Source organism: Salvia hispanica, chromosome 2 (assembly GCF_029641045.1).
Source record: "Salvia hispanica isolate PSC_SH4W2 chromosome 2, Shi_PSC_v1, whole genome shotgun sequence".
In the NCBI taxonomy this organism is placed as follows: domain Eukaryota; kingdom Viridiplantae; phylum Streptophyta; class Magnoliopsida; order Lamiales; family Lamiaceae; genus Salvia; species Salvia hispanica.
In genome coordinates, this window is record NC_142693.1 from 16,393,971 (window position 1) to 16,419,955 (window position 25,985).

General features: G+C 33.8%; 3 protein-coding genes and 2 long non-coding RNA genes across 5 annotated transcripts; 3 read left to right on the forward strand and 2 right to left on the reverse strand.

Annotated features, from left to right (window-relative positions):
- The first annotated feature begins 1,950 nt into the window (after nucleotides 1-1,950).
- Nucleotides 1,951-9,032, forward strand: LOC125201593 (sodium/hydrogen exchanger 6). The gene is made up of 22 exons (XM_048099767.2): nucleotides 1,951-2,320; nucleotides 2,452-2,503; nucleotides 2,600-2,659; nucleotides 2,763-2,787; nucleotides 3,309-3,394; nucleotides 3,510-3,621; nucleotides 4,101-4,163; nucleotides 4,291-4,310; nucleotides 4,389-4,486; nucleotides 5,318-5,346; nucleotides 5,452-5,483; nucleotides 5,579-5,626; nucleotides 5,731-5,791; nucleotides 5,886-5,983; nucleotides 6,079-6,154; nucleotides 6,242-6,261; nucleotides 6,463-6,560; nucleotides 6,670-6,779; nucleotides 7,732-7,815; nucleotides 8,160-8,257; nucleotides 8,343-8,422; nucleotides 8,707-9,032. Exons 1-22 carry the CDS (start codon nucleotides 2,140-2,142, stop codon nucleotides 8,745-8,747), a joined length of 1,572 nt encoding a protein of 523 aa, XP_047955724.1. The 5' UTR covers nucleotides 1,951-2,139; the 3' UTR covers nucleotides 8,748-9,032.
- Nucleotides 9,033-9,685: 653 nt separating this feature from the next.
- On the forward strand, nucleotides 9,686-12,333 carry LOC125210985 (QWRF motif-containing protein 6-like). Its single transcript, XM_048110653.2, has 6 exons — nucleotides 9,686-10,799; nucleotides 10,892-11,011; nucleotides 11,441-11,557; nucleotides 11,632-11,721; nucleotides 11,804-11,911; nucleotides 12,003-12,333. Exons 1-6 carry the CDS (start codon nucleotides 9,900-9,902, stop codon nucleotides 12,081-12,083), a joined length of 1,416 nt encoding a protein of 471 aa, XP_047966610.1. The 5' UTR covers nucleotides 9,686-9,899; the 3' UTR covers nucleotides 12,084-12,333.
- A 4,009-nt stretch (nucleotides 12,334-16,342) lies between these two features.
- Nucleotides 16,343-19,046, reverse strand: LOC125187768 (uncharacterized). The gene is made up of 4 exons (XM_048084402.2): nucleotides 18,973-19,046; nucleotides 16,767-16,887; nucleotides 16,537-16,689; nucleotides 16,343-16,459 (listed from the first exon to the last, which is right to left on the reverse strand). The coding sequence occupies exons 1-4, from the start codon at nucleotides 19,044-19,046 to the stop codon at nucleotides 16,343-16,345; spliced, it is 465 nt and encodes a 154-aa protein (XP_047940359.1).
- A 2,057-nt stretch (nucleotides 19,047-21,103) lies between these two features.
- LOC125219241 (uncharacterized) lies at nucleotides 21,104-23,085 on the reverse strand. Its single transcript, XR_007176097.2, has 3 exons — nucleotides 22,789-23,085; nucleotides 21,841-21,908; nucleotides 21,104-21,328 (listed from the first exon to the last, which is right to left on the reverse strand). It is a non-coding gene; the product is annotated as an uncharacterized LOC125219241 (long non-coding RNA).
- On the forward strand, nucleotides 21,535-23,100 carry LOC125219234 (uncharacterized). The gene is made up of 2 exons (XR_007176096.2): nucleotides 21,535-22,700; nucleotides 22,768-23,100. It is a non-coding gene; the product is annotated as an uncharacterized LOC125219234 (long non-coding RNA).
- Nucleotides 23,101-25,985: the final 2,885 nt, after the last annotated feature.

A 25,985-nucleotide genomic window follows, 5' to 3' on the forward strand; every position in this document is an offset into this window, starting at 1 on the left:
AACAAAGCGTCACATCAAGTATTAGGAAATCACGCATTCTTTGATTTGAACTGCGCATTTCACTGTTTGCATAGATCTTCAATCCCGAATTGTTTATATAATAATACAACACCTCATATGTGTACGCGGCCTAATGGAAATTTACTCAAACCTCTTCATTGGTTTCATCTACCATAACCATTCATCTATTATAAGAACTTTGTTTCCTCACCGGTGATTGTATGCTATTAAGTTCACATTCTTATACATAGGAGGACCAGTTTTTTATGCCAATGCCCAACTCCTTTCTTAGAACTTTTCATCCATTTCACCCACTTCCTTTTTTTGCCTTGAAGCATCAAGCATGTATGGTAAATGTCTTTTTCCAAGTATTTGATTTGATGAATGGAATTTTAAAAAGTCTCAGTTTAAATTTGGTTATAATATGAGATACTATTGTAGTGATATAGATCGCCTGTAAAATTAAGACAGCAACATGCAGTTCAGTATCTCGCACTTCAGAGATGTAAGAAATAATAGTAATTGACTTTCCACTCAATCCATTTATGAAGTATGTAAATTTTAATACTAATAAAACTAGGTAAACAAAAAATAAATTGGGATATAATTTAGAGTGTGATTTGTGGTATGATGTTACTGGAGTTGTTATATAAGAATAATTTGAGGGAGATGATAATTCAGCAAAATTCTAACCTAATTTGGTCTTTTGAGAAGGGTTTGTACTACATCTTAAGTATAAGAGTTGGTGAGTCGAGCAAAATAATTAATAATCATAAGTCATTAACCAATTTAACACGATTGTCTATATGAGGCAAACCTACGAAGTGCAAAATCATTTAATTCAATTGGCCTGGGACATGTGGCATGTCATTGGAGGACCACTTTTAATTAAAATTGAAAATAAGCATCGAATTCAAAGTTAATTTCAAACTAAATCGACTGTAACCTCACAAAACAACACCGACCCAATCCTCAATATTTGCTTGATATAACATACAGTATTAAAATTGATCGATAAATAGTGAGGTTTCATTTGACTACAGGTAATATATAAATTTGAAATACTTTATTATTATTATTATTTGATATATTGAGATTATTGAATTTGGATTGCTTTTAAGGAATTTGACTCACCAAATTAAGTAGTATTAGCAATACACACATTGTTATTAGAGATTTGAGATTGTTAAAATTTAACTATAATGATTTGAAAAATTCAATTATTGAAGAGTTAGATCTAACTATTTAATAGTCCTATTAATTAAAATAATGTTATTTATCATAGCTCTATCTATTAAAATATTCGATTCGCAAGATTGTATTCAAGATTAAATATATAGTGTATTTAGTTTATGAGCATCCCACGACTCAAATTTTTATGTGCTAAGACCATCTCCAACCATACTCCATAAATGAGTTTTGGTGTAGAAATTTTCTCCAATCATACACCAAACTCAAATCTATTTTTGGTGTTTTTTGTGAAACAACACCACATATGGCGTTACTGCAAAAAAAATTTGTGAGATAAAAACCCAAAAATAGTGTAAATTTTGAATTTGGTGTAAATGGTTGGAGTAAAACTACTTTTTAATGTGACGTATATTCAAAAATGAATTTGAGTTTGGTGTAAATTGTCGGAGATGTTTAAATAGACCCACCAAATAGATGAGTTTATTACTCTACAATAAAAGTTCAATCAAGATAACCAACTCAAATGATCGTATAATTAGTGATATTTTGTGCGATAGCAGTTTCAATATTAAAATTAATATTCCAAACATACGCTACTTAAAATATTCTGTTTTATTTTTCTTATCAAAATCCGCATGTAGCTTATTCAAAAAATAAAATAAAATAATTAATCTAGAATATTAATAAGGTAATGAAGTAAACACTAGTTTATACAAATTTGTCCATTAAAAATGTGACATAGGAAGGAATAAAATTGATGGACACTAGAGTGAACACAAATAAAAATGTTGAAAACCTCTGAAAAGTCCAAACTGAACTAGAAAGCTCCTAAAATCATCGGCATTCAACACTGATACACAAGAAATTCCGTGATCATCGATTCGATTCATCCCTATAATTATCGCATAAAGAGCTAAACACAAGTAGATAAATCCCTAGGAATCGGCCATGGAAGAATTGCGCATATCTCCGGCCGATCCGAGGGGAAGTCCGGGGAAAGAGCAGCAGGCCGCCGGCGTCGGAATTCTTCTTCAGATAATGATGCTCGTGTTATCGTTTGTTCTCGGCCACGTCCTCCGCCGCCATCGCTTTTATTACCTTCCCGAAGCTAGTGCTTCTCTTTTGATCGGTAAATTTAGTTTCTGCTGTGGTTTTTGATTCGAGCTTTACGTGCCCTAACTTTATTGGCCTGCGATCACTTTGTAATTTTGTTTCCCTTTTGATGTTTAATTTAATTGGAAGTTGAAATGTGTGATGCAGGTTTGATCGTGGGTGGACTGGCTAATGTTTCCAATACGGAGAATAGCATTAGGTTTGTGGTTAACGATTAATCATCATGCTTTTGCTTAAACTTTTGTTTACTTACAATAATTCTGTTTCAATCGATTGTAATCTTGGTTTGTGGCAGGTCATGGTTCAACTTCCACGAAGAGTTCTTTTTCTTGTTCCTGTTGCCCCCAATTATATTATATCCTTTTGATGCGGACAATTTTCTTGACCTAACCTAATCCAAATATCTTAGTTTATTTAATGGAAGTGTGTTTGGTTCCTTAACTTGGTTTTGTGTTTACTCAGTCAGGATTCAGTCTTCAACCTGTAAGTTCTCCATCTTTAATTTTCATATAAAGTTCTCTTAAATGTGTCAAAGAAAGAGTTGGAGTAGGGAAGAAGATGTAGATGCCTGAAGTGTTGTGCAGCTGGTGTTCGACCTAGTGTAGTTATAGAAATCAGTGAAGGAAACTTGTTACTACATTTTATTATTTTTATTTTGTGGATAAGGCAATGTCTTGCTACATTTGGTAGTGAGATTAGATCTTGGCTTGACCCCAGTCACCTCACGGCCCCTGTGAACTTGGTAGATGAGGAAAAAGGGGTCAAATTGCTCAGTTCTTGTGATCTAGGGTCCGGGGGTGGAATAACAACTTATCTCAATAAATAAATTAAACTATACTAAAATTTAAGAATATGAACCTTTTGTGTATAGTCTCTTTAATAACCTTAGGGTGCCCCCCCCAAAAAACTACTTTACCTCAAATAATTGAGATAACTTTGATTTTGATTTCCTTATTACTATTACTCTGTATAGGATGACCTCTGTTATGAATTTGATTTTGCAGAAACCATTTTTTTCTAACTTTGGCGCCATAGTCACATTTGCAATTTTTGGAACTTTTGTTGCTTCCATGGTCACTGGCATTTTAGTGTGAGTCTCATTCTATTGATAGTTCAGGGTTTTGTATAAATGCTAGCACTCATTATTAAACATTTTTCTCATCATTAATGTGCGTGGTTCTGATCCCTTGTTTTTTCTGTTTCAGATACCTTGCCGGTGTATCATATCTCATCTACAGACTTCCTTTTGTCGAATGTCTGATGTTTGGTGCGCTTATCTCAGCTACAGACCCTGTCACTGTTCTGTCTATATTTCAGGTGATGTGATATTCCATGCTTATGATAATGATAACTTCTTTCATGTTGACATTCACTCAAGGGATAGTTGAGTTCCCAGGTCTGCAAAATAGTTTACTAGGTGAAATCTATTTCACACGTTGATACGAGACCACTTGTTCCGATCCAAATTGTGCCCATGTTTCTGCATGGGAGTCAATAAACAAAAAAAATAACTACTGATATATATGTAGTAGTTAACGTTAAGTGACCTTTTCAACTGTTTGCTCTGAAGCTGATTTTTATGTCTTCTCCTTACCAAATACCAAAACCAGTGTCTGTCTTAGGACTAAGTCAAGTATGTGGAATTCTTAAAATTTAATGTGAACACTTCTGGTTTATTGACGAGTCATCCCATGCTCTAGAGAGGATAGATCTTTCATAAATCTTTTACTATTAAATGGCATTGTTCTGGAACATAATAAATTGTAAATTGCATTCTCTTGATATGAAATTTGTAGGAGCTTGGTACAGATGTGAATCTCTATGCTTTGGTCTTTGGAGAATCTGTGCTAAATGATGCAGTAAGTTCTAATTTATTTGTTTCTTCCTTTAGCTGGGGATAATTTTTTGGAAAAAGTTTGGCAATCTTTATTTACTCACTTGCTAATTTGCTGTTTGTTTATTCGCTTGTGTCTCTGCTCTTTGAAGATGGCCATTTCTTTGTATAGGTAAGCGGAGCTTTAGCTATCCTACATAATGATTACCTTGTATCTAGTAGTCTTAGAAACCTATTTAATACTTTGTAGAACAATGTCATTGGTGAGGAGTCATATGTCATCAGATCAAAACATATTCATGGTGGTGGTCAGATTTCTTGAGACTTTTGTTGGATCAATGTCAGCAGGTTTGTTTTTAGTACCCTGTTGGAATTTAATCAGTCTATGTGTTATAATCCTAGTTTATGATTATATTACAATTTCATTTAATGACAATAGGACATCAGGACCTTTCATGATTTCCCAAATTGCATTTTCTTATAGCTATATATATGTGTTTCCTGCAATTGGAAGTCCCAACAACTTCTAGAGAGGTGCATTATTTTTACCAAATTAGCTTCCTTGAGTTGCACAACTTTTACTTTAATGTTTGTTCCTTTGTTGGGAATTCATGTGGGTCATGGGCAGAATAGTGGTGGTGGGTTATAGATTTCTCTACATGATAAAAATCAATTTTTCATTATTTGATATGGTCAATCTTGAGCTATATTTCAAGCTTAATTTCATAATTCTGTAGACACTGACATTTAGCTTAGGAAGTCAAAGGTCATACTTCCTCATAAGTTGGACTTTAGATGAAGAAGCTAAAGTTATTTGCATATTTATTTAAAAACTTTACTCATAGTATGAAGTATGCTTAACTTGACTATTGAGGACTAAAAGAACAATTATTTCATTTATGTTGTGCCTTTCAAGGTATGAAGTATGCTTAACTTGTTGCATCATGTACGGTGATCAATGTGCTAAACTGTATTCTACTACTTGACTTAGCAGAAGTCATACAAGTGAAAACCCTTACATTCATTCCTCTAGCAATTTAAGTGCATTATTTTTCCTTTGGTAGACTTCAATAGAACTTTATGTTGCTTACTTACTTCCCAAAGAAATTTAGGCATTTATTCTATCACATAAAATTCAATTATTTAAGCTAATGAATTTAATTTCATTCTGATCTGCAGGGGTTGGAGTTGGATTTACTTCTGCTTTAATATCCTTTCTTTAAATTCTTTATTATATCATTCTAGCAAAAGTATTATTTTAATGATTTCATAGCTTATATTAACACACTTTGTGGAGCCTTAACATCCAGCACCTATTCAAGTATGCTGGTCTGGATATTGATAAGTAAGCATTTGGATATTGTGCTGATATTCGCCATTAAGATCTAATATGCTAGAATTACTTATCAGTTATCACTTTCCTTCTTATTACATGTACAGTCTTCAGAACTTGGAGTGCTGCTTGTTTGTTCTATTCCCATATTTCTCGTAAGAAATTTTCAGCTGTTCTCTTTTGTTGTATGAACCTTTTATTTTATTTTTATGGGGATATTTGACATAGTTTGTGCTTTGTCATCTTCAATTTTATCTAGATACATGCTAGCCGAAGGGCTTGGTCTATCGGGTATCGTCTCAATATTATTCACTGGAATTGTAAGTTAAGCTATGCTGATTTTTACATTTAAGTTGTTTTTTCATTTTATTTTAGAATGCAGCAAGACATTTTGGTGTTATTTTTTTGTGGTAGGTTATGAAGCACTACTCTTTCTCAAATTTGTCAGACAAATCTCAGAAATTTGTATCTGCATTTTTCCATTTAATATCATCATTGGCCGAGACTTTCATGTGAGTAGTCATTCAGTAATTTATTTTAATTGTTGTCTCTGTTGTGTCCTAAGTCGAAATTCCTATGTTTTGATTGACTCTTGTCTGTCTGACAGATTTATATATATGGGATTTGACATTGCCATGGAACAGCACAGCTGGTCTCATATTGGATTCATCTTTTTTTCAATTGTATCCTTGAGTTTGTTAGCTGAGTTTCTTCTTGTTAACTTCCTGAAATTAACCTATATTTTCCTTAACTTGCTTTAATTAAACCAGTTATTCATTGGAATTGCAAGGTATGTCCAGTCTGCATTTTCCTTTATGCAACATTTTCCCGTTGGGCATTTTCTGTTATCTTCACCACTATTCTCACCATTTCTGGCATATAAAGAATTTTGTTTATGTAGTATCTTGCAGTGTGCCTTTTGGATTATATAGAAAAGGCACAATGCAACTGTTTAAACAACCTGTAACCTTGTTTAACTTGTTCTGTGTAGGGCTGCAAATGTATTCTCATGTGCTTATTTGATCAATATGGTTAGACCTTCACATAGGAAAATATCAATGAAGCATCAGAAAGCACTTTGGTATAGTGGTAAGTGAACAGGGATCTTATAGTTGTCTGGTCCTTATTTACTAAAGACTCACCCTCATCTGATGTAGACTCTTTGACATCCCTAACTTACATACAATATCAATCACAGGGCTTCGAGGGGCCATGGCATTTGCGCTTGCTCTGCAGTCGGTTCATGATCTTCCAGAGGGTCACGGTCAGACTATATTCACTGCGACAACTGCAATTGTTGTTCTAACGGTGAGCAACCTTGAAGATCACCTAGAACTCATAGTGGACCTCTGATTGAATGTGGAACTATTAGGGCGTTATTTAGTATGCCACAGTAAAATTGAATGTCAACAGTGTTTGTAGCTATGTTCTCTGAATTCCTGGTAGCATATTAATGTTTATAAATACTTAATGCTCTCTACTTGATCAATCAACTCATAGTAACATGTAGGGGTGTCAAAATGGATATCGGATATTGGATACCCGATATCCAAACCCGAAATATCGGGTAATTGGATATCCGATATCCGATTTTTCGGGTTTCGGGATCGGGTATAAGATTTTTGGGTTATCGGGTATCGGGTTACCCGATATCCGATCGGGTATACCCAAATTACCCAAATTACCCGAATTTTTTAATTTTTAATTAATTTAATAAATTAAATATTCATTCTTTTATTTTAAAAAAATTAAATAATTAAATATACTCTCAAAATCCTTCACTTTTAAGTCAAATTTAGGATTAATATTTGAATTGTGATGTTTATTATGGATGAATAATGGATGTTATAACTTATGAATTTTAATTTAAATAATAATAAAAAAAATATAAAATCGGGATTGGATACCCGATTTATCGGGACTGGATACCCGAGTCGGGTATTTGGGTACCCGAAATTATTTTCGGATCGGGTATCGGATATTAGATTTTGGGAAATTCGGGATCGGATACCCGATTTGACAGGCCTAGTAACATGAGTACATTTGATGCATCATGATACAATTCTTTTATAGGTAATACTTACTGCATTTCTTATATTCTGTGGGATCATAAGTTAAGTTTTTATCATTTATTTCTCAAATAGTATCCTACTAGTTATTAGTCTATAATGCAATAATGCAATTAATATGATTGTATGAGGCTCTAATTTGATTCTGATGATAAGTTTCTGAATTATTTGTTGTTGTTGGCATCTTGTAGGTTTTGCTGATAGGAGGTTCAACAGGAACCATGCTGGAAGCCTTGGAAGTTGTTGGTGATGGTCATGATACCCCATTGGGTGAAGTAAGTCCTTAACTGTTATTTTTTTCAGTTCCTTGCAACTAAAGAATTTGGCGCGAGCTAATAAATTAGAAAATTGAAATTGAAGCATAAACTCTAGGATTCGTTTTCAGCACTGGGTTGGTCTAGTTATCCATTAAATATGGTGTCTCACTCATTGTCTCCCTGTCATTTCATATGGTTTTAATCAGGTTATATCTGTTTTCTGCTATCATAAAAGTTGCCATTCTTTGCAATATTAATATTCTAAAAATTGTGTCTGCTCAAATTGTGTGTTTGATATGATGCCAATTTTCTGCAACAGCCTTTCAAGTTCTGGGATTTTAATGCCTTTTTTCATTTTTCAGAGCTTTGATGCAAATGATCGCTACATAGCTCCTACTTACGAGGGGGAATCATCAGCTGGAAACCGGTTTAGGATGAAACTTAGCGAGTTCCGTAAAAGGTAAACAAGATACATATTTCAAATTTCTGCAATTTTCACTTTCCAACTTTTCTAAATGTGAGTTCCTTTCGTTGCTTTCTTGTAGCACTGCATCTTTCACTGAACTTGACAGGAACTACCTTACCCCATTTTTCACATCTCAAAGTGGCGAAGATGATGACCACGGTAAGTTAACTGCTTATAATTCTAGAATTAATCTAAATTGCTGATCAATCATGGATTACCACTTCAGCATGCTTCTTTTTTACCACTGCACTATATCTGTATGCTATACTATGCATGCTAAATATTCTACAGGTCTGTGTCATATCCTCTTGATGGTGAATCGAGCATTTTTCATCTTTTTGTTCGAAACCTGTGCTACTCGTGGCTTGATGTAGCAACCATCCTTCACAAGGATATGGAGGATCACCTCAATTATTTACCATAATCTTTGTTCATATCTACAGATGATATTTTCAGCGACAACGGGAGAGCAAGTTATCATTGATCACAGACACGAGGCTGATAATAGTAGGCAACTTTACTCATCGTCCATGACAGACCGACTTCAATAGTGGTTTATCAAGTTGTGACATGTGAAGATGGAGATAGGACTGCTTAATGAGACACAAACATTGTATCTTTCTTAGAAGTATACTGCAATAGGATTGTAGATTAGTCACAAATTAGGGGTAGGACTGCTTCATCATTTGACGCCTTGTAATATCTGTATATGAAATGATTCACTGAGAGGGGAGTTCCTGGTTTCACTTGCCAACCAATTATTTTGTTATTTCCGTCGTATTATTATCAATACTCTTTTCTTTGTTCCCTAGAATATGATGTAATGTTTTGAACATTATATGCAGAGATGCCACTTAGGCCTAATAGTTGAGTTGGATCTGCCCAACCAAAATATTAATATTACAGTAGTAATATTAGGAGTGATATTTAAATATTATTTTAATATGAAAACAACAATTTATATCAACCGTGATTTTTCCCGATCCGTGTACTGCAGTAGTTTAGTTCTCTCTTTACATCACCACCAATATATGATATTGTTATAGTTATTTTTATTTCATTTGCCAATAATTGTAACAAAAGAGATCAACGGAAGGTGCTCTTAAAGAAGATAAATCTGAATGAATCTAAAGCACAAAAAATCAAAATTTTGAAACGAAGAGATCAGTCGGAAAATGCCCTTGAAAAAGAGAGATCTAAATGGATTTAAAGCACAACAAATTAAAATTTTGAACTTTGAAGGAAAAAGATCATCGGAAGAGGCTCTTGAAGAATAGAATAAAAAATTTACTTTTTGTAACGTCCCAATCGGAATTAGTAAAGGTGTGATCATCATTTGACTCATTCTAATCGTCATTATGAGTTTGGTAATGAATTTTTTCTCCTCATTATGTTTTAAAAAAGACTGGAAATCTGGAATCTTTGATAATATCATAATGAGACATTCTAAATATCAAAATTACACCGGCTAGTTTTTCACAATCATCTCGTTTCTCTTTACCATTAACAAAATCTCTCTTTTCGCTACTTACAGTGAGGTTATCGTCTTCCTCTACTCCGATCATCGCCAAATCCTTGAACTTGCAGGTTTTCACGATTCAAAACGAAGATTAACAACAAAATTAGCGAGAGAGTGATGGAAGACCTAACCGGCGGAGCCGCATCGTCGCCACCACCTCCGCCGCCGACACAGCGCCGGCCAAGAGTGAGAGAAGTGAGCTCACGGTTCATGTCTCCTCTAGTCCAATCCAATTCCACCCCTCACCCTTCCAATTTTCCGCGCGCCAAATCTGCACACCGCCGCAATCCCTCCAAAAACGACGAGAATTTCAATCCGGAGCCGAACCACCGCGGATTGGACAAATTGCCTACGCCTATCTCAACCATACAGAGGAAACAGCACCAGCAACGGCTGAATTCGAAAGATCACCATCTCCGGGAGCTTAGGGTTTCATCGAGACCGGACACGCCTATGGCAATCGAGAGAGATAGAATTGTTCCTTCCAGATTTAGGCAAAGCGTCAGCCGTTCGAATTCGCTGAGCAGTAGCAGCGACGGATGCTCCGCCGTCACTGCGGCGGCGAGGCTGCTGCAGGAGGCGACGTCCGATGCAGAGAAGCGGCTTTCCAGGATTTCAACATCCAGCTACGATGATTCTGCTTCCTGCACCACCGCAACTGCTTCGAATCAGAGGAGCTCCTCGTGCCCTAATTCGCCGCACTGTGCGCCGGTAACCAAGCTGCGGAGCGCAAGAACAGACGTGCGCTCTTCCGTGCCGGATATGGATCGGAATTTGGAGAATTCCGGCAAGGATTGTGCGCGATCGCTGAATTTCTCGTCTCTCTCGAAGATCGGAGGAGGAGGCGTTTCACTGCCTCCGCATCCTTCGTCGTTGAATTCGAGGAAAGGAAGGAAGGTTTCTAATCATCAGGATGAAGTGCATTCCTTGAAAATGATGATTAACCACTCTCTGCAGTATCGATTTGCGAATGCAAAGGCAGAGGCTTCCCTTCAAGCTCAGAAGCAGGAAACAGAGGTTTGTTGCTTTCTCATGTTCTTCATCAGAGGATGCATTGCTGAGATATTTCAATGTTGCATCAGTTAATGCTATTTTCTTTTCTGATTCAGAGGAATTTTTGTTCACTTGGAGCCATGATATCCGATAAACGCGATATTGTGAAAAAGAAACGTATTGAACTTGCGGTTCTACGAAAATTGAAGACTTTGAACACAATAGTTGAAGCTCAAGTAAGCCTTCTTTCTTGATCATGCTCAAATTTTCCACATTTTTTGCTCTTTTGCTTTAGATTGTGATGTAATACATATGCATATGCTTATGACTTTGAGTTTTCGTTCTTAATTCTGTAGTTTAATCGATCGCTTAGAAAAGAAAAAGGGAAATGTACATGTCTATGCTTGTGTAACTTGTGATAGTAACATATTAACATTTGCTTGTATTCACTGATATATGTTCAATGGAGGGAGATGAGATTATAACTCTTTTTCAAAGTGTATGAGAACAGAGAAAGGAAAATGATGCTACCATTCTTGTTAGGTTCATCTTTGTGTTTACTTTCTCTTTAATGTTGTATACTTGTATATATGAAACTTAAATTAAGTGACTGCTAAAATTTTGATTTCCATTCCCTGATTCACTTTTATTTGCATGGTAAATAGATGCCATATCTGGAGGACTGGTCTAGTATGGAAGTGGATTACTCAAATTGTCTCTCAGGCGCAGCAAACGCGTTACTGAGTTCCTCAGTTAGACTTCCAGTTAGTGGCGATGTGCGGGTGAGATCTCGTCTGCGATATATTTGACTATTTCGTGTCTTGATGTGATAAACTCATGTGATAATCATTTCCAGGCTGATGCCGGGGAAATAGAGGAAGCTCTAACCTCAGCTTCGAAGGTGGTTGAGTCCATTAATTCTCAAATTCAGAGATTTGCCCACATGGTAAGATATTATTTTCCCACATAGCTCAGATTCAGATATGTAAATGTCACATGAATTAAGACATCTTCGGTTTGATGTGCAGGCCGAAGGAATTGATACTCTGGTTTCTGAAGTATCGAGGATGGCAAATGGAGAGAAAGCTCTAACTAAGGAGTGTGGATATCTGCTCTCCAAAACTTACTCATCTCAGGTAGATAAAACTTTCTTGCATCGTTTCTTCGAGTTTTTCGATATTAGAAGGTTTTGTGAATGTGACTGCTTGCATTTACCTATTTAAACAGGTGATTGAGTGTAGTCTAAGGGGAGCTCTAATGCAGTTTAATGACAGCAACAATCATCCACCCCATAAGAGTGAAGAATGATCTTCTTCATATGAGTTCAGATAATCGCTCAAATATGTACTATTATTTTCTCTGAAAAAAGTGTATTCTTTTTTATTATTCTTTGTAAATGTACTCAAATCTTCATAGGATGTGAAAGGATTGAATTTTGCACACTTTGCAAAATCATCATCAACTCTTTGTAAATGTATTCTTTTGGTTGAGAAAACTAAAAGTCTAGTGTTTTTCGCCGTACCATAAGCGATGTTAAGTCAATTTTTCGATGTGTAAATTTGCTTTCCCATGGTATTTTATTGTGAAAAAAATAGTACTATGATTTTTTAGTGTTGGTATTTTGAACTATTAGTAGCATAAACACAACAAAATCACTAAAGGGTCCGTTTGGTACACGGAATTGAAATTGGAATTGAATTGGAATTGGAATATTTATGGAATTGAATTGGAAGGAATTTATTTCAATTCCAAATCCTTTGTTTGACAAAATGAAATAATTGATATGGAATTGAATTTATAAATTTGAATGTGTGCAGTGTGCGTGTGTGTGTGAATGTGTGCAGTGCGCGTGTAAGATGTGTGTGTTGTGTGTGTGCGCTTGTGTGTGTGTGAATGTGTGCTATGTCTCTGAATGAATGTGTGTTGTGTGTGTGAATGTGTGCTATGTGTATATTGTGTGTGCGAATGTGTGTGTAGTGTGTGTGTGTGTGCTGTGTGTATTTTGTGTGTGTGTGTGCTGTGTGTATTTTGTGTGTGTGTGCTGTGTGTATTTTAAGAATGTGTGTGCGTTTGTGTGTGCTGTGTGTAAATGTGTGCTTTGTGTGTGTGTGTGTTGTGTGTGAATGTGTGCTGTGTGTGTGCGTTTGTGTGTGCTGTGTGTGTGCGTTTGTGTGTGCTGTGTGTGAATGTATGTTGTGTGTGTGTGTGTTGTGTGCTGTGTGTGTGCGTTTGTGTGTGCTGTGTGTGTGTTGTGTGTGAATGTGTGCTGTGTGAATGTGTGTGCTGTGTGTATGTGTAAGAATGTGTGCTATGTGTATAATTTAATAAATATTTGGAATTCCACTACTTTTGATATGGAATTCAAATTGTGGAATTGGAGGATTTGAAAATTCAATTCCAAATCCAAGAATTTTTGTGATACCAAACATCAAATTTGAAATTGAAGGTTCCAATTCCAATTCCAATTCCATACCTCCAATTTCATATACCAAACACAACCTAACATTCTTATTCAGTAAGAGAGATATGCAGTAAAAGTAAATAAAGTATGAGAGAGATGAGAAAAGGTGGAAAAAGTATGAAAGAAAAACTTTCCATTTCTAGAAATAAGACTATTTTTTTGGACATCTAAAATTTGTAAAATGAGACTATTTTTCGTGGACAAATGAAGGAGTACCATGCGATCTATGTTCTAATTTAATTGAGTCAATTTTATTTGGCACAAGAATTTAACTTAATAAGTTAAATTGAGAGATAACGAAGTACTAAAGATAAGAAAGAATAAAGTATAAAAAAAATAAAAGAGAATTAAAAAAATAAATAAATTAATTAGATAATAAAAAAGGGAATTAATTTTTTTAAATGGAAATGAATCATTTAACATGAGACATTTTAAAAAGAAATACGGATAGAACATCAGTAGTATTTTTTTGGAAGTCCTTTTCTTGTAGAGTATTATAAATTCTATGGAGAGAAATACTTCAAAAGTTGACTAAAAGAGTCAAAGAGAAGTAAAGAGTGAAACTAATAAAGAAAAACGAGATAAAGATATCTACCACCTAAAATAAATGAAAGAGATTTTTTTATTGAAAGCATGAAGGGTTATAAGATTTAAACTAAGTGAGAAGGTTATTTACTTATTTTCATTAAAATGATAAAAAGGGATCTATTTTTTATTGAAAGCATGAAGGGATAACAGATTTAAACATGTAAGCAGGTTATGTACTTAATAACTTAATTTTTATTAAAATGAAAAGTTAGTGTTTTAGTGTAGTTCAAGAATAATTTAATCTAACATTTGAACAGTTTAGACTTTTCTATAATCAACCATTATATTAAAATATTGTATTTTAATTAATTAAAAATGAATTAGTAATTAATGTAAATAAATCATAAATTAATACTCGTTTATGGACCCGAGACTCACGGAACAATTAATATACATTTACTTAATGCAGAAAAATAAATGAACGGTTAAGATCGCATTCAATTTGTGAGTGTGATAAAATTAATTTATTTTTGTCAAATAAATATGCGCACTTCAATATGAATGTCCTGCCTTTCTCTGTCAAAGTACAAGAAATTATTCGTTTGTCGCATACACATAAATACCAAAACGACTCACCCGTAGATCCGATCAAACGCTAGGTAAAAAACAACGAAATAAATATTTTTATCGTTTGTGTTTAATATTTCAACATACAATCTCGAATCTTAATTCCGAATCGAGATCTTGTTTTTGTCGGTATTTTCCACACTATATTATTACATGACGATAATAATAGATCTTCAACCTGGGAGCTATAAGGATAATATAATAAATTGACTATTATTTCAATTATTTTTTGATGGAGAGTTTATTATTAAACTTTCTGTATAATTATTTTCACAATTTGCGTAATAGAAGAAGATTATGAATCTTAAATCTCAGACAAAATTCATAAAACCAAAAATCTAAACAACAATAATTTGATCGAAAATTTATTTAGAACTCAAGCCCATGAAAAAGTGATACTGCATCATACACCTTTTGTCATATGACTTAAGTCGGATAGTCAATTGGCATCAGAGTTAAAAGAAAACTTTTAGTGACTTAAATTGAGATATACTAAAGTAGGGATGAGGTAAACCTTTTGTCATATAAGTTAAGTAGGATAGTCAATTGGCATAATAATTAAGAGAAAACTTTTAGTGACTTAAATTGGGAGATAATAAAGTATGGATGAGATAAAGTAAAAGACTTTGTCATATAAGTGAAGTCGGATAGTCAATTGGCATAAAAATTAAGAGAAAACTTTTAGTGAGTTAAATTGAGAGAAAATAAAGTAGGGATGAGATAAATTGAAAGACTTTGTCATATAAGTTAAGTTGGATAATCAATTGGCATAAGAATTTAAAGAAACCTGTTATTGACTTAAATTGAGAGATAATAAATTAGGGATGAGATGAAGTAAAAGACGAAAAGGAAAGAAAGAATAAAATAAATGGGGGTAAGAGTGAACAAAGTAAACTATAGAATATCTATATTAATTAACTTAGGAAAGAAATGCTTCGAAAGTTGATTGAAAGAAAAATAGAGAGTAAGATTAGCATGAAGAATAAAAGTGACATTTCATATTGTATTTTAACTTATAAACTGATGTCAAAATTCAAATTGTCAATCATCTTACACATCCAATTTTGTTTTAATTGTCTAGCCTTATTGTTTAATTTGTTGTGTGAACGCTCGAATAAATGAATAAAATTGAAGAATTAACGCGAAGAGTGTGAATGATAAAGGGATCTTTTTATTGAAACATGAACGCATAAAAAGATTTTTATAAGTAAGAAGGTTATTTATTTACATATTTTCATTAAAAATAAAAAGTAAGAATTATTTTAGTGAATAAGAATAGTTTAGATCTTCCTAAAATCAACAATTAATTTTGAAAGATATATGGATTATACTAAGATTTTTATTTATTTAAAATGGATTAATAATGTAGATAAAACATTACTCGCTCATGAACCTAAGACTCACGAAACAATTAATATATATTTATCTATTGCGGAAAAATAAATAAATAGTTTGATCTCATTCAATTTGAAAGAACGTCCTAAAATTGATTTCTTTGTTAAATAAATAAGCATACACACTTCAATATGGATTTCATAACTTTCTTCATCAAAAGGTTGTCTTTGTCGCATACCACTAAATACCAAAACTAACGACCTCACCACAGATCCGATCAAACTCTAGAAACGAATAATAACGCGACAAATAATCTTATCGTTTGTGTTTAATTTCTCAACACACAATCTCATATCATCAAGTCCGAAACTAGTTCTTGTCAATATTCTCCGCATGTTTTATTACATGACAATAATTCATAATAAATTGTTTCCCAATATGAAAATGGGTACAAGATATTGAATTGCATAAAGTCACGAAACACAAAACAGGAAAAGTGATGTAAATGATCGAGTTTATTACAAAAACATCGTAACTGCAAGAGTAATTTTATTATTTTAGAAAGTAGCACGTTGAGGCACTCCTTTCCTCCCGCACTTGCGAGTAGCTGATTACTTTATAAGAAAGGTGCTCGGTGCGGCACTCCCTTCCTCCCGCGCTTACGACTGGGCTTCTGCACAACCTCTGGCTTCACATAGAGCTCAACCCTACCATCTCCTACATCAGTTTGAACCTACACACAACATCAAAATAAATAATCATACATAATACAATATCTTTTTAATTATGAGAATTAAATTAGAAAAAGACCTTGCACGCAATCGAGCAGAAACGAAAGCGATCCGGGTTAGTGAGCTTCCTTTTGCAAAGGCAGCAAGCGCCATCGCCCTCAATTAGTGAACCCGACCCGTTGTGCGGCAGCGGAGTCAACGACACAACCCATTTCTTGTTGCATTTGTAGGGCTTCAAATATTCACATATATAATTATCAATAATTTTATCGATCCAAAATATTTTTGAAAAAATTAATAAAGTTATACCTGAATTTTGTCACAGTCAATGTATTCTTTCATCTCACTTAGAGGGACAACATTTTGGTAAACAAGCCTGTAAATAGTGAGAATATTGTGGTTGTAGTGCTCCCCACTTCTGATGCAATACCTGCAAATTGGTACATCGCAATTTATGCAATATCTATTCAGTTCATTCTTCTGAATATCATCATGGCGCACACGTCTCTCAAAAAATATTTTTTCCAAAAAGAAATCCACCCAATTTTGGAACTTGCCCGCCTCTTCCTGCACATTCAAAATTATCAATTAATTACATATGTAAAATGTAATGTTGTTGTCATGTCATATATATGAAAATTATAGTGAACAACTAATCAAGAAGCTATGGAACCCTTTCATAAACAAGATTTGCATCTTATTTTTTGAACAAACAATACATCGAAGCCAAAAAAATCTATTTTATAATATATTGTATAACTAGAATTTGGGGAAATATGAGCTAAATAGTAGAGAGTGTGAATATGCAAATACCTGTTGCATAATTTCACTGCCTGAAGAAGTTCTCATCTCAGTCATTTTTTGGGATGAAACAACAGTCACAAGTTGAGAATTATATAGAACCAAAGTATTGTTAAGATTGGGTTATTTTATAGTAGTTGGGGGATTTGTTGTTGACTATTTGTGAAATAAATTGTCACATAAATTGGCCAAAATCGATTCTGACCTGTAAGTTGGAGACTACAAAAACACATTAATGTACATGTCTATGGTTGTGTAACTTGTGATAGTAACATATTAACATTTGCTTGTATTCACTGATATATGTTCAGTGAAGGGAGATGAGATTATAACTCTTTTTCAAAGAGTATGAGAACAGAGAAAGGATAATGATGCTACCATTGTTGTTAGTTTCATCTTTGTGTTTACTTTCTCTTTAATGTTGTATACTTGTACATATGAAAAATAAATTAAGTGACTAGGCTAAAATTTTGATTTCCATTCCCTGATTCAATTTTATTTGCATTGGTAAATAGATGCCATATCTAGAGGACTGGTCTATTATGGAAGTGGATTACTCAAATTGTCTCTCAGGCGCAGCAAACGCGTTACTGAGTTCCTCGGTTAGACTTCCAGTTAGTGGCGATGTGCGGGTGAGATAAAGTAAAAGAATTTGTCATATAAGTTATGTTGGATAGTCAATTGGCATAAGAATTAAGAGAAAACTTTTAGTGACTTAAACTGAGAGATAATAAAGTAGGGACGAGATAAAGTAAAAGTCTTTGCCATATAAGTTAATGTATAAGGGTGCGTTAAAATGACAACACCTTTTAAAGTGACACTGTGACAACACTGCAATATTATAAACGCTAAACTGCAATATCCAATACACTAGACTGCAATCTATAGATTGCAGTCCACTGTATTGGATATTGCAGGCAAGAAAAATTGTAGTCTAGCGTATTGGATATTGCAGCCCGAGAAAATATGCCCTTGGTAATTTTTTATGATTGCCACATGGCAGCTGATTATTCATCCATGTGTACAAATGATTGGCTAGTAATGGTGGTATGGTGTTACTTTAAGAGGTGTTCTCATTTTAACGCACAAATGAATACGCACACACACTTCAATATGGATTTCATAACTTTCTTCATCAAAAGGTTGTCTTTGTCGCATACACCTAAATACCAAAACTAACGGACTCACCACTGATCCGATCAAACTCTAGAAACAAATAATAACGTGCCAAATAATTTTATCATTTGTGTTTAATTTCTCAACACACAATCTCAAATCATCGATTCCGAAACTAGTTCTTGTCGGTATTCTCCACATGGTTTATTACAAAACGAAAATAATTCATAATAGATTGTTTCCCAATAGAAAATGGGTACAAGATATTGAACTTCATAAAGTCACGAAACATAAAACGGGAAAAATGAAGTAAATGATAGAGTTTATTACAAAAACATCAGAATTACAAGAATTATTTTATTATTTTAGAAAGTTGCACGTTGAGGCACTCCTTTCCTCCCGCACTTGCGAGTACCTGATCACTTTAGAAAGGTGCTCGGTGTGGCACTCCCTTCCTTCCGCGCTTACGATTGGGCTTCTGCACAATCTCTGGCTTCACATAGAGCTCAACCCTACCTTCTCCTACATCACCTTGAACCTACGCAAAACATCATAATACAACAACTTTTTAATTATGAGAATTAAATTAGAAAAAAACCTTGCACGCAATTGAGCAAAAACGAAAGCGACCCTGGTCAGGGAGCTTCCTTTTGCAATGGTAGCAAGCACCATTGCCCTCAAATAGTGAACCCGACCCGTTATGCGGCAGCGGAGTCAACGACACAACCCATTTCTTGTTGCATTTGTAGGGCTTCAAATATATACAAATATAATTATCAATAATTTTATTGATCCAAAATATTATTGAAAAAATTAATAAAGTTATACCAAAAATTTTTCACAGTCAATGTATTCTTTCATCTCACTTAGAGGGACAACATTTTGGTAAACAAGCTTGTAAATAGTGAGAATACTGTGGTTGTAGTGCTCCCCACTTCTGATGCAATGCCTGCAAATTGGTGCATCGCAACTTATATCTATTCAGTTCATTCTTCTACATATCATCATGGCTCTCACATCTCTCAAAAAATATTTTTTCCAAAAAGGAATCCACCCAATTTTTGGAACTTGCCCTCCTCTTCCTACGCATTCAAAAATATCAATTAATTCAATTCAAATTCCTTACCCACAATTTATGTAAAATGTAATATTGTCATATATATGAAAATTATAGTGAACAACTGATCAAGAAGCTGCTATGGAACCCTTTCAGAAACACGATTTGCACCTTATTTTCGAACAAACAATACATTGAAACAAAAAAAAAATCTATTTTATAAAATATTGTATAACTAGAATTTGGAGAAATATGAGCTCAATAGTAGAGGAGAGTGAATATGCAAATACCTGTTGCATAATTTCACTGCAAGAAGTGTTCATCTCAGTCATTTTTTTGGGATGAAACAACAGTCACTAAGTTGGAAATTATATAGCACCAAAATAATGTTAAGATGGGGTTACATTAGAGTAGTTGGGAGATATGTTGTTGACTATTTGTGAAATAAATTGTCACATAAATTGGCCAATATCTGTAAGTTGGAATGCTACAAAACACATTAATGATAAGAAAATGTTGTTTTCCTAATTCATTTTATCAATCTCCACTTAAAAAGTTGAACTTGAGTTCCAGTTTGAAATGGTTGGTATCTCCTGCTTCATCCATCCATACAAAATGATCTCATCACGCCACATGTTTTAATAAGAAATTTGGTAAAATAAGTGATAAGGAGAAAAAAGTAAATAAGAGTGAATTACGCAAATGGTCCCTGAAAGAGCGTTTCGCACGTAAAACAGTCCCTGAATTCTAAAAATATCAAGTGTAGTCCTTGAACTAATGTATAATCACATGCACGTACTTTTTCTAATTCAGCACAATTTTGCACCAAAAATGCCCGTGGATGACTTTTTTTTCTTTCATATCTATGTACTAAATATGATATTTTTTCTATATCTCTCTTGAGCACCTGAAATAATATTTCTTATAGTTTGAGTACCTAAAATGATATTTTCAATTCACTTTTTCAATCACTTTGCGTTATCTTCTTTCTCTTTCTCTTTCTTTCTCAAAAACTTTTAGAAAGTAGTAAAAAATTAAAATAAAAAATATTATGAAATTCTTAAATATATTAAATATGAAAATTAAAATTATATGTTTACTAACTTGTAGCTAAATTTAATTTTGATCGCGATTCAATTATTTTTCAATATTAAAAATTTAAAAAATTAGATTAATTAAAAATTTAAAAAATTAAAATTTTAGGTCTAATTACAAATTTTAATTTTTAATATAAAAAATAATCAAATCACAACAAAAATTTAATTTAGCTACAAATTATTAATTTATAATTTTTATTCTTATGATTAATATATTTAAGAATTTCATAGTATTTTTATTTTAATTTTTTACTTTATAGTATTCCCCCTGTCCCACAAAAGATGTCATACTTTCCTTTTTTATTTGTCCAACAAAAGATGTCAAATTTCTCTTTTTGGAAAATGTTCTCTCTCTCACATGAATATAAAAAGTATATTTTCTCTCTTCATTTAACATAAAATAAAACCTCCTAAAATCTCGTGCCGTTCCACAAGTGTGACATCTTTTATGGGACGGAGAGAGTAATAGTTTATGTCACGCCCGCATTTTCTAAGGATAGAAAACACGGTTAATCGCGACTAGTGGAGGATTAAAGAAGCGGGAAAGAAAAGGGAAAACAACGAATACTCGATCATAGTTCAAAATAAATGGGGATAGCTCGAATAAAATTAGAGTATCTCAATAGTCAACAACTCAAAAGAATATTATCTCCGCAATACAAGAACTCAAAAGGAAGACAACTACTCAGCGGAAGCATTCGAGAGAAGGAATATGCCACGTGTGAAGACATGACACATTCTGAACATGAAATTTCTTCAACAACCTTGCTCAACACCCACCGCGCTCGTCACAGCTCAACCTGCACATTTTTAAAACATATGCAGGGCTGAGTACTTGATGTACCCAGTGAACACGTGCCAAAATAATTTTCATAAAATATTGTGTCAGCATTTAAAAGTGAACTCAGGGTTTTACAAAAGACCAAGTCACCAAAATATTTTCTCACTCAAAAGTATGGCTGCAGCCCATTTTCTCTCTTCCTCATACCATATCTGAACCTCATATGTGAAACGAGAATGTGGCCACATTCTCGATCACCGGACCGGCCAACTCGAAAGCTAGCGCATGATCCCCTCTGTGTACACTAGCTTGAATAGGGACTCACTCCCTAGACAAACCCGAATTCGATTAAACTCATAACTTCTAGTAGGGACTCACTCCCCACTAGGGCGATCAGATAGTAGCACATCCTCAAAAACAAAGTATTGCATGACACACTATATTTGGAATTTAAGCTCATAACTCATACTTGAAAGATAATTGCATAATTTAAACTTTAGCCCACATAATAATGTAGGATAGAAAGCCCACCTCGTTCTCTTACAAATTCTTAACTTGAAAATTCTCACTCCGCCTTAGCTCGCTTGCGAAAGAAAACCCTTTTGAAAATAAAATAATAACTCATCAAGAGATAACTAATTAAATTAGAATGCATGCATCCTACGTGTGTGCTCGTATTATTCTTCATCTCCTCTTAGAAAGATTTCTAGATTCTGGTATTTTAAAAGCTCCGTCCGACATCAGCTCAAGGATTTCTTAACTAACCGGCAAGAATTAATAAACGTAGCCCACAAAGTAAAAACTTTAACCCATTACCGAAGGTACCCCACTCTGCCAAGCCCATCTATAATCAAATCCCAAAGTAGTAACCAATCTCACAAATATTTGGAGCCCAAGCCTATACTAAACCTTCCGTCGCTAACATCCATACAAAACAAAATATAAAGAAACAAAACAAATAAGGAAAGAAATGTAAATTACTCCCATCAGAACTCTTTCTCTCTATATCACAAATCACAATTAAAATCCTAAAACAGAAGGTCCAATCTTCTTCTTCCCTCTCTCACGCACCGGCGTCTCTCCATCGTCACTGCCCTCCAGCCGCCTCGACCTGCTGTCGTCGTTGCCGTGGAAGCTCCAGGTGTCGCCGCCGTCTCGCTGCGGCGAGTTATGTTCCAGCCGCCTCGACCTGCTGTCCCTCTTCCGTCTCTACCCTTCTCTCTTTTTCTCCGATAGGTAAGTCTCCTCCCCTAAAATCATTCTAATTCTTATCCAAATTCTAATTCTTATTAATCGATTTCAATTTGTTTTCTCGGAGGATTGAATTTTCAAAAGTGACAAAGGGCTAAACTTAAAGAGTGAAACTTTGGCCATTGCTATGTTAACCTAAGGTATTCCATCTGAATTTTTGCGTGATTCATGTGCTAAAGGATCTAAATGAATGAAAGAAAATTACAGCAACGAAGGTGGAAGCTATACCTGCAAAGCAGCGAAAAATCTTGGTCTCTGCCCACAGCTTTCTCCCTGCTCTTCTGTTTTCTCTCTCTCAGATTTAAATGTGAATGAAAAGTGAAATCGTGGGGATGCATCTATATATACATGGTTAAATCCTCCTAATTCTCAGGGAAGAGATTTGGACAAAAGATTTGAGTATAATTGAGTTAAACCATATCGGATATTGGGCTAGAAGATTATTAAATTATAGGCTCTAAAATTATATTCTTTGGCTATTTATTTGTACTCCAGAAATACATTCTATTTTCTCCTCAAGGGTCGATTACTTATGCCTCATGAACCTACATCCATTTTCGAGCATTCACAAATTCCACATCCATTGGTATATAAATTTTTTTTTCTCTATTCTCTAAAATTAACTAAGGCATGAAGAAACACGAGCTCAAAAAAATAATTCCATAATCTCTCAAAATAAAACAAAACTATTCTTGACTATTAGTTCGACGGTCATTAAAAAAAACTTAACTTAAAGGAATAGAAAAAGTCGGGGCGTTACAGTTTAAGAGAAAGATGATTTGACATAAAGAGATTGAAAAAGTGAAGTAAAAAATATGATTCATGTACTCAAACTTTAAAAAAAAGGATCATATACAATATTAGAAAGAGATGAAGAAAATATCATATCCAATTCTTAGATATGAAAGTCTAAAAATATCCTTCGTGCCTTGGTGCATTTTTGTGCAAAATTGTGTGAATAGTGAAAAAGTACCATGAATGTGATTACATCTTAGTTCATGAACTATCCATGATATTTTTAAAACATGTACTGGCATCATTATCATAAAATACATGTTAATAGTTTCCATATCAAAACTCAACATTTTGTCCATACCTTAATCATCAAATGTCAATAACTCATAGCAAAAATGTCAACAGCTTGTCAATAGGCTTCATATAAAATTTCAGACAACTCAATATTTGGAACATATTCATGAATTATGGTCATACAATACATGTCAATATAAAGCAAATTAAATGTCAAAAACAAAAAAAAATATATAAATAAATTGTATGTAATGTCAATAACTAAATAATTGTCATGTCAATAGTCAGAATTTCAAATGTTAACAATGTCAACTGCTTGTTTTTCTAATAAAAGGGTGGAAAAAAAATTAATTCAAAACCCTCTACTCTACAAATTATTCACTAACTCACAAAAAAGCGGAGCTGTAAAGATTTCTCTACCAACTACTCTCTCACAAATAGATTTCCGCTAAATTTTTTTTGACTACTCTCTTATTTACAAACCCTTCATCTAGAAATCAAAACTCGACTTCATCTCTTTTCTAGATTTCTAAATCGATTAAGAGTATTAGGAATGTCAACCGGACAAAAAAACATAAGTGATTCAGTTGGATCGTCGACCGTTCCTGGAAAAACGCCGTCCGAATTGGAGGTCAACACCAAATCAACAAAAGCACTGAAACGACTCATTCAGGTTAAAGATTTCATTCTTTTTTTAATTGTGTGACTTCAATTTTAGTTTTTTAAAACACAGTTTGATTATTCAAAACATTTTATTTTTAGGTTTCATTATTTAATTATCTGATGAGTTTGACTTATGCGTTTTTAAAACAGCTGAAGAATATTCTTGCAGTTAAGTACTATATATTTAAATTTTTATGATTATTGACATTATAAGATGTCTGTTGACATATTGGTATTGACATTTTATACAATAATTATTAACATAATGTATGCTTATTTGAATTGTTGTTGACATAGTAAATGGTTGCTATAAAATAGATATGTTATGTATACACAAAGATGAATTCAAATGTGAAGTGTGAGAGGATTACATAATACTACCTCCGTTCCCCAAAATTTGCTACACTTTGACCCGACACGGATTTTGAGAAATGTAATGGAAAGTGAGTTGAAAAAGTTGGTGGGATGTGGGTCCTACTTTTAAAGTATTAGTTTTATAATAAAATGTGAGTAGGAACACTACCAAAAATGGTAAAAGTGAAGTGTATCAAATTTTCAGGGACGGACCGAAATGGTAATATGTATCAAATTTTCAGGGACAGAAGTAGTATTATATTATATATATCGACAGGGTATGACTGCACTTGTCATATGTATGCTTGTAGTTGCTATAAATTTTGACACGATATTACTGTATTGTTGGCATTTTGTTGACATAGTAGTATTGACATTTTATACAATAATTATTGACATAATGTATGCTTGTTGGAATGACTGTCAACACAGTCATATGGTTGCTATAAACTGTATATGTTCTGTTGACACGGGATTATTCATATTAAAAAGCGTATGACTGCATATGTAGGGTTGTAGTTGCTATGAATTTTGACATGATATTACTGTATTGTTGACATTTTTATTGTACTTGATTTTAATCCAAAAAAAAAGAACACATCAAAGCGAAAAAGAAGCATAGCAATTGATGAGGACGAGTTAACTATATCTGAGATAAGAAGCAAAAGAAGAAATGACCAGAAACAGTTAATTGCTTCTGAGATTAGAAGCAAAAAACGGAATGACAAGCACACAGAGGTTAAGGAACAGAATAAGAAAAGTAATTAATTTTCTAAACGGCTTCTAATCAAAAGGAAGACGTTGTTTTTTATTGAAACCATGAGCAAAATGAATAAGGCACAGGTTAATGCTGTGAAGGAGTTGGGTTTTGGTAATGTTTTGCATTTCAACATAGAGTACATTCCTAGCTTTTTGGCATTCGAATTGGTGAAGAGTTTTGATGAAAAACAGTGCAAGATAAAGCTTAATAATGGGGGGAGTGTTAATATCACAGAAGACGATGTGGAGCTGGTATACGGATTTCCGAGAGGTAGGATTAGTTACTCCAGATATATCTGTAAAAGTAATGCAGCTTTCATGAGAGAGTTAGGCAAAGATTGTCAAATAAAAAAAGGAGGAAACGTTAGCCATAAAGCTGTTGAAGAACTTATGTTAGCAGATTGTCAAGGAGGGACAAGGTTCAAGAGATTGTTCTTGGTACTATTAGAAGCAACATTGATTGAGCCATCAACATGTGGAACAATCATGTCTAAGATGGGGGAAATAGTTGATGATCTGGACAATATTAGAAATGTCAACTGGTGTTCGTACACATTGTCTGTTCTCAAGTTTGCAAAGGAAAATTGGTCAAAGAAAAAGAAGAATGCTTTTGCAGGACC

What these genes read in the sequence shown, in the direction of transcription:
- LOC125201593 (XM_048099767.2), top strand. Translation starts at nt 2,140, where the DNA reads ATGGAAGAATTGCGCATATCTCCGGCCGATCCGAGGGGAAGTCCGGGG. An exon ending in ATGGCCATTTCTTTGTATAG is followed by an intron (nt 4,311 to 4,388) that starts GTAAGCGGAGCT and finishes AATACTTTGTAG; the next exon opens with AACAATGTCATTGGTGAGGA. An exon ending in CTTAGCGAGTTCCGTAAAAG is followed by an intron (nt 8,258 to 8,342) that starts GTAAACAAGATA and finishes GCTTTCTTGTAG; the next exon opens with CACTGCATCTTTCACTGAAC.
- LOC125210985 (XM_048110653.2), top strand. Translation starts at nt 9,900, where the DNA reads ATGGAAGACCTAACCGGCGGAGCCGCATCGTCGCCACCACCTCCGCCG. An exon ending in CTCAGAAGCAGGAAACAGAG is followed by an intron (nt 10,800 to 10,891) that starts GTTTGTTGCTTT and finishes TTTCTGATTCAG; the next exon opens with AGGAATTTTTGTTCACTTGG. An exon ending in ACACAATAGTTGAAGCTCAA is followed by an intron (nt 11,012 to 11,440) that starts GTAAGCCTTCTT and finishes CATGGTAAATAG; the next exon opens with ATGCCATATCTGGAGGACTG.
- LOC125187768 (XM_048084402.2), bottom strand. Translation starts at nt 19,046, where the DNA reads ATGGTGCTTGCTACCATTGCAAAAGGAAGCTCCCTGACCAGGGTCGCT. An exon ending in TTTGCTCAATTGCGTGCAAG is followed by an intron (nt 16,888 to 18,972) that starts GTTTTTTTCTAA and finishes ACCAATTTGCAG; the next exon opens with GTATTGCATCAGAAGTGGGG. An exon ending in TCTGCTCGATTGCGTGCAAG is followed by an intron (nt 16,460 to 16,536) that starts GTCTTTTTCTAA and finishes TGTTGTGTGTAG; the next exon opens with GTTCAAACTGATGTAGGAGA.